We start from the raw sequence: 7,028 nt of genomic DNA, 5'->3' as shown, positions 1-7,028 counted from the left end.
TTCAAAAAAATATGTTGTTGGTGGCATATAACTCATGCTTCGTTAATCAAATTAAGGAGCGAAAAAGCCACACATGCCCTCTGAAGTATAAACCAGATACGGCGAGCAAATGAATCTAAAAACAATAAAAATAAAAGATATGGTGAGCAAATTACAAGGATTAGAAGTTGCATGCTGTAACTTGATGACAATTGGAGTACTGGTACTTTCAATCATACTAGTACTGGCACAAAATTTGATTGTGGGTTACCAACTCATTACTCCTACCTATCCTAGCCGGCACGTCCGGATCCCATCGAACGTTCTCCCCCGCCTCCACTTCTACCTTGCCCCGACGCCGCACCTCACCCACACGGCCACACTAACCCGTAATGCCGTAATGGCTCATCATGGCGAACGAACGGGGTACTTGGAACTAGCCGTCGTAGTACATGCCAAATACTCCCCACACGCATCGCTTTCCCCCAAATCAAAACGCAGACGATTCGCTTGCTGCTTCCTTCCCCCGCTCGTCCACATCCCCGTCTCGTCTCATAAACTTCGGCCTCTCTGCAACTCCCCTCCTCTTCCTCCCCCACTTCCTCCAACTTCCCACTCCTTTAATTGAAGGTTAAAGCCGCGGGGGCTCGTGAGTCGTGATTAGCTAGCCTGCTGCTCGCGCTCGGCCGGCAAGGAGGAGGGGGAGGAGGACGAGATCTCTTGCCTGTGCTGTTGGTCTCTTCTCTCCTTGCTTCGGGAGGGAGGGGAGGGGCGATGGTGGGGTCGCCCACCAAGCGGCTGGCGCGGCGGGTGATGAGGAGGCCGCTGGAGAAGGCCGGGATGGTGGGGCTCGCCGTGGTGGCCACGGCCACCGCAGCGCTTCTGCTGCTCGTCTGCGCCGCCTCGCTCCGCTGCTCCGCCGCCGTCGACTACGCGCTCGCGGCGCCCAGGAGGCTCTGGAGCGGCGGGGTCTCCATCGCGGCCGAGGCGTCGCCGTCGCCGTCGGCGGAGAGGGGGCGCGGCGCCGTTAAGAAGACAGCGGCGGCGGCGGCGATGGTGGTAGGGGAGGAGTGCGACCTGTTCAACGGGAGTTGGGTGTGGGACGACACCTACCCGCTCTACGAGTCCAAGGACTGCCCCTTCTTAGACGTCGGGTTCCGGTGCTCGGAAAACGGCCGGCCGGACGCTTCCTATGTCAAATGGCGGTGGCAGCCGTCGCGCTGCGATCTACCCAGGTTGGTTGGACTTCACTGCTTGCTTGTGCCGTTGCTACTAGTACCCCTCCCCTCCGTTTTTGTTTACTTAAGAATCGACTTGAACCTGTAGTTTTGCCAAGCTTCTTGCGTAAGAGAAATCTCATAGTCACTAGAACGTTAAATTCATTATCTGTCATGAATTTCAACGTGGCGCTCTATGGTGAGATGGATGCACAAATCGCATTTGTATTCCCAAGTTCCAATCCATCACGGGTCCTTGGTCACGTGGATAGGTTGGCTTTGCAGTTTATAGTTTCCAGTTGGGATTTTCCAGCACTTTCTTGGGCGAACTAGTCAAAAAGAAGAGGTTAGGATGGGCTTTATTAAATAAACGTGATGCAATCTAGCGATCGACATGTTGCATTTTGTACATAATGGGGATTAAAATTGCAGCAGTAGTTCTGACTTGTGAGATGGGTGCGCATTTTATAATCTGAACCCTACTAAACATTAGCTTATTCGAACATGGTGCTGCGGACGACCGATTCACGTTAGGAATTGGTACTGCACAGTTCGATTGGGAACTCACCTTTTCACACTTTGTTCTGATTGAATTAACAATGCCCAGAGTTAGCAATCAGCATGGTGCATTTTCTATATAATGGGAATTAAAATTGCAGCAGTAGTTCTGACTTGTGAGATGCGGATCCATGGGTGTGCATTTTATAATCTTAACCCTACTTAATACTCCCTCCATCCCAAAATAAGTGTCGCTGATTTGTACTACATCAGCGACACTTATTTTGGGATGGAGGAAGTATTAGATTATCCGAACAAGGTGCCGCATGTGACCGTCTCACCTTAGGAGTCAGCACTCCACAGTACGATTGTGAATACCCTTTAACTCTTTGCCCTGATTGACTTAGAAAATAAGTTGCGCTGAGTTAGTCTTTGGGTAAATAAATTAGTTATTTCAGGAAAATAATGTTATGCGCTGAGTTAGCCTTCGGGAAAATAATGATATTGTTCAATCATTTGGGTCTGACATGATGTTGCCATCTTTGCTACCACATGTGATTGGAAGTGGTCTCTTCCTGTAATTTGCCAAGTCCTCTGGTATTTCTATTGTTAGTGTTATGTTCAGCTGCACTGTGAAATGTGGGATATGTTGTTGGTTAGCTTTCTTAGTTAAATTCCTTGTTTTCATGCATGTGAATAGCCTTTAATTGAAGTTAAGGCTATCTCACAGAGCTATTCTTTCTCGAACACATCTTACATACCTATGCTGGAATGTTGCTATGTTAGGGTAGTTAATTTGATGGGAATCCTCATGCAATTGTAGAATGTTGAATGTTTGCAGATTTCTTTTCCATTGGGTAACCCAACCCAATTTAGGTGGGTAACCGAACCCAAGTTGGGGTAGGCTAGAGGTGAAACCCATAAAGATCTCGCGACCAACTCATGGCTCTGGCACATGGACTCTTAACGGACTCCTCCCATGTCAAATTCGGTCTACCCCGACCTCTCTTGACATTCTCTGCACGCTTTAGCCGTCCGCTATGCACTGGAGCTTCTGGAGGCCTGCGCTGAATATGCCCAAACCATCTCAGACGATGTTGGACAAGCTTCTCTTCAATTGACGCTACCCCAACTCTATCTCGTATATCATCATTCCGGACTCGGTCCTTCCTCGTGTGGCCACACATCCATCGGTGAAGTTAATACTTAATTTAATTTTCTAAAAAATGATGTCTCAGTAGGCAATACAAAGTCTCGCCCAAAATTAATTTTGTGAAACAAATCGCTATCTAATACCATCAGCAGCATTATGTCGTATAGTTTTACTACCAAACAATTAGGGATGATGATGTTAGTTACATGGGGCTAGTGCTGACTGTAGCCATGCTTTACCATGGGTCGTCATCATTGCATGAAGAGCTAAATAACAACACATTGTGCCACTATTTGCTGCCATTTAATTTGTGTCGATGATGATGTAATTTAGGGAATCTGCATGTTTGCAACATGTAAGAGACGGGTGCATGTGTTGGGTCTTATAATGTGTATGACTGTGACTGCAGCAAATAGTTTACTGTGCCTAGCACATCACTAATGGACAGACAAATCGTGAGCCTTTATGGTGAAACTGAAGAGCAGTGCATTGTAATGAACTTCGAACTCAGACATGTGGTGCTTATGAATTATGATATAGTCCACATTTTCTTAGAATAATCACAGTAATGACCTTACTGAGTGCCAGCGCCATTGAGCAACTTGAAACTCCTTGCAAATTGAAATCGTAGAAAAAATAGCTGATCATCAATTCCTTTGTATTATGTAAGTTCATGATTTTGCTTACCGCTACTAATCATGTCTATGTGAGCGGAACAACCTGAACAATATGCTTTTCTCCTCTAAGCATAATTTATCTCAGCTTCTAACTTAAATATTCTTTCCTACCATTTCCTAGATTCGATGCCAAATTTATGCTCGAGAAGCTACGGAATAGAAGGGTGGTATTTGTTGGTGATTCAATTGGAAGGAACCAATGGGAGTCTCTGCTTTGTTTGCTCTCTAGTGCTGTTCCTAACAAGAAGTCCATCTATGAAATTAATGGGAGTCCCATCACAAAGCACATGGGTTTCTTGATTTTCAAGTTTAGCGACTACAATTGCACTGTGGAGTATTACAGATCTCCTTTTATAGTCCTTCAAGGCCATGCACCAGCTGGAGCCCCTAAGGTTGTTAAGTACACAGTTAGGGTGGATGCCATGGATTGGATGTCGGGCCGCGGTAAGTGGAGCAGTGCTGATATTTTGATCTTTAATACTGGGCATTGGTGGAACTACGAGAAAACTATCAGAGGGTAAGCAACTAAGAATACACATTATACTGACTTAATAACTTCTCCTGTCTCAGTGTTAAATGTTTCTTGTAGACATTGTCCTTTTTTTTTACCATCACCTTCGCGTTCACGAATTCACCTTTCATATTTGAAATTAACATCTACTGGTGATTAGTATACGCACCAGCAGAGTAGCATTTTGATTAGTATATACACTCCTGTAGTTTGTTCACGTGTATACTTTTCTGATAGCTGTTTAACAGAATTGTGATAGCATGATTCATGAAACTACTGAGGGTATGGAATGTTAAGATGTGGTTACAGCTAAATACATTAAAAAATAGGCCTATGAACTCTTTTGTTCTTTAATAAAACATACATAGAACTTAATAGTATGCGATTTCTGGTCCCCAACCTTATCTATGTGATGACTATTGACTGATATATATCTTTACCTGTGGTTCATTTTTTGTGGAACCACCACAATTGCATCTGCCGTAATCGACTTAAAACTAGGGTTACTTTGTCTGTACCAGGGGTGCCTATTTCCAAGAAGGGAGTGAGGTCAAGATGGAGATGACTGTTATTGATGCGTACCAAAAATCAATACGAACACTATTCAATTGGCTTCACAAAGAAGTTAACACAAGCAAGACCCACGTCATCTTCCGTACTTATGCTCCTGTGCACTTCAGGTCTGTATAATGAACGACTTATCAAAGCTACGTCTTCCTTTTTTATGTTTCCTTGCTAAAGCATTTTCGTTAAAAATGCTTATGTTTCAAGGCCCCAAACAATCATCACAGGCTGCTTGGATTGACACAATAAATTTTGGAGTCGGAATTTACTCATTATATTTTTTATTTGAAGCTTTATGAATTTCACTTTGCCAAAATATATTGCTCAATATATGATCCATCTTTCACCAGCCTTTTGCAATTTTACCAAATACTCCCTCCGTCCCATAATATAGGACATTTTTTGATACTAGTGTAGTGTCAAAAAGCGTTGTACATTATGGGACAGAGGGACTATATGACAGTATGGGTTATATAGGCACTTAAAAGGCGAATAATTGTTGGCTTCCTGACTTCTATGCTATCAAACATTGCATTAATTTCTCTTGTTTTTGATATTTTTTTAATCTATTTAACTATTTAAATACATGAATAAGTTGACCGATCTTTAACTAGAGTAATCCATGTTTTCCTCAGAGGTGGTGACTGGCGGAGTGGAGGGAGTTGCCACTTGGAAACTCTTCCTGATGCGACACCAGTTAAATCACTGGAGCAATGGGCTGACATGCTTCAACCTGTGCATAATTTTCTTGGGAGCAGCATCAGACCCAAGCTGCCTGGGTTAGCTATATTGAACGTGACACAGATGACAGCGCAGCGAAAAGATGGTCACCTCTCAGTATACCTCAGCCCTTCAGGGCCTGTCCCTCTGCACAGGCAGGATTGCAGCCATTGGTGCTTGCCTGGAGTTCCTGATACCTGGAACGAGCTTCTGTACGCTGTCTTCATGAAAAGGCAAACGATGATGGACCAAAATGTTTCTTCTCTTGCTGGCTCAACAACACTGAACACAGGCTGACTAAAATCCTGGGGTAGGCTACCTGATGCTCGCCCGGTGAAAGCTTGGTATCTAGGGTTCGTGAGTCTCCTGCGACAATGATGCTGTCAATGTGCTTCCCACTTAGGTAGCCTAATGGTGAAATGCATTTTTGTCAGAAGATGGGAGCTGGCTTGCAGGAACTGCACCACTCTGCTCTGCTGTACTGAGAGGTTAGTGACTATAAGAGCAAAATTGAAGGAAGTCATACATATAGCTGAATGTGATAGTCTGTGTTTCACAGAGGCGGCAAAAGTGTCAGCCGATGTGATCATAGATTAGGGGGGGCGCAGTCGGTGATGTAGGTAGTATATTGGCTGCTGTCATATTGGGGATGTTGCCGTGGTGATTGTATGTAATTCATCAATTTTATCCTTTACGGTATATTCTCAGTGGCTACAGCAGTTGATTTGCACAGTTCGGCGTTTCTATCCCTTCCCGAGCACTATGATTAACTAAGGATACCTTGTGTGTTGCTGCGGGAATTGGTTGATGAAAATTTGGATTGATAACATGGCAACTAAAATTTAAAATACATGACTTACTATACTTGATATATATTGTTATAACAATATTTATTGAATACACTGTTATAAATATCGGCCGATATTTAAGTTAATGGGCCTATTAATCGTGAATTCGTAGGTCATGGATGCGATTACACCTTATCCATCGCGTTAACTGAATAAAGGTTAAGAGAAATTTGCAAAATTGGGTGTTTTAGGTCAGCCTGTTCCCTCACTTCTCACACTCCGCTCCTCTCCCATAGTAACCCTCTTTGGAGGAGGCTAGGAGCAGCCACCGCTGTCGCCCCGAGCAGGTGCCGGTGCCATCTACCAGAGCCGCCTGCATCCTTGAGGATGCAGGCACCAAGCTTCTTCCTCCTGCTCGAGCTCGCTGCCCCCTCCCCCCTCCCCTCCTCGAGACCAGCACCACCGACACGGCAAACGAGCACGCCTTCCCCTCCCCGAGCTCGCATCCCTTCTTCCTGCTCCAGGTCGCCACCCCTCCCAAAGCAGTCTGTGTTATATGTTAATCTGCTTTGTGCTATGCTATATGCTGCTCATGCACTGTGCTATATGCTGTTGCTGCTTCTTATTGCATCTCCTTTATTGTTGCTGCATTATTGCTATATGTAGCTAAGATATATAGATATGGACCTAATTAACCTATCGATAAAGGGGTTACCGATAAATTCAGTTAATAGGCCGATTCGCCGATTAATCCCTACCCCTCACCCAACTAAGCAGCTACAAGTTACCGATATCATGAACATTGATTGAATATAAATAGAATAATTGAATGGAAACCATTTTCCCATGCATGGTTGAATGTTTTGGTAGGTCTTTTCCCATGCATGATTTGTATGTTGAGTTGGATTTTTTCCCATGCAT

The 7,028-nt window shown here is 44.4% G+C and overlaps 1 protein-coding gene across 1 annotated transcript; it reads left to right on the top strand.

The window, feature by feature from the left end:
* The first annotated feature begins 284 nt into the window (after positions 1 to 284).
* LOC119308293 (protein trichome birefringence-like 11) lies at positions 285 to 6,063 on the top strand. The gene is made up of 4 exons (XM_037584397.1): positions 285 to 1,214; positions 3,646 to 4,041; positions 4,557 to 4,715; positions 5,235 to 6,063. Exons 1-4 carry the CDS (start codon positions 754 to 756, stop codon positions 5,614 to 5,616), a joined length of 1,398 nt encoding a protein of 465 aa, XP_037440294.1. The 5' UTR covers positions 285 to 753; the 3' UTR covers positions 5,617 to 6,063.
* Positions 6,064 to 7,028: the final 965 nt, after the last annotated feature.

Source organism: Triticum dicoccoides, chromosome 5B (assembly GCF_002162155.2).
Source record: "Triticum dicoccoides isolate Atlit2015 ecotype Zavitan chromosome 5B, WEW_v2.0, whole genome shotgun sequence".
Classification (NCBI taxonomy): domain Eukaryota; kingdom Viridiplantae; phylum Streptophyta; class Magnoliopsida; order Poales; family Poaceae; genus Triticum; species Triticum dicoccoides.
This window is presented reverse-complemented; position numbering and strand designations above follow the sequence as displayed.

What these genes read in the sequence shown, in the direction of transcription:
- LOC119308293 (XM_037584397.1), top strand. Translation starts at nt 754, where the DNA reads ATGGTGGGGTCGCCCACCAAGCGGCTGGCGCGGCGGGTGATGAGGAGG. An exon ending in TACGAGAAAACTATCAGAGG is followed by an intron (nt 4,042 to 4,556) that starts GTAAGCAACTAA and finishes TGTCTGTACCAG; the next exon opens with GGGTGCCTATTTCCAAGAAG. An exon ending in TATGCTCCTGTGCACTTCAG is followed by an intron (nt 4,716 to 5,234) that starts GTCTGTATAATG and finishes TGTTTTCCTCAG; the next exon opens with AGGTGGTGACTGGCGGAGTG.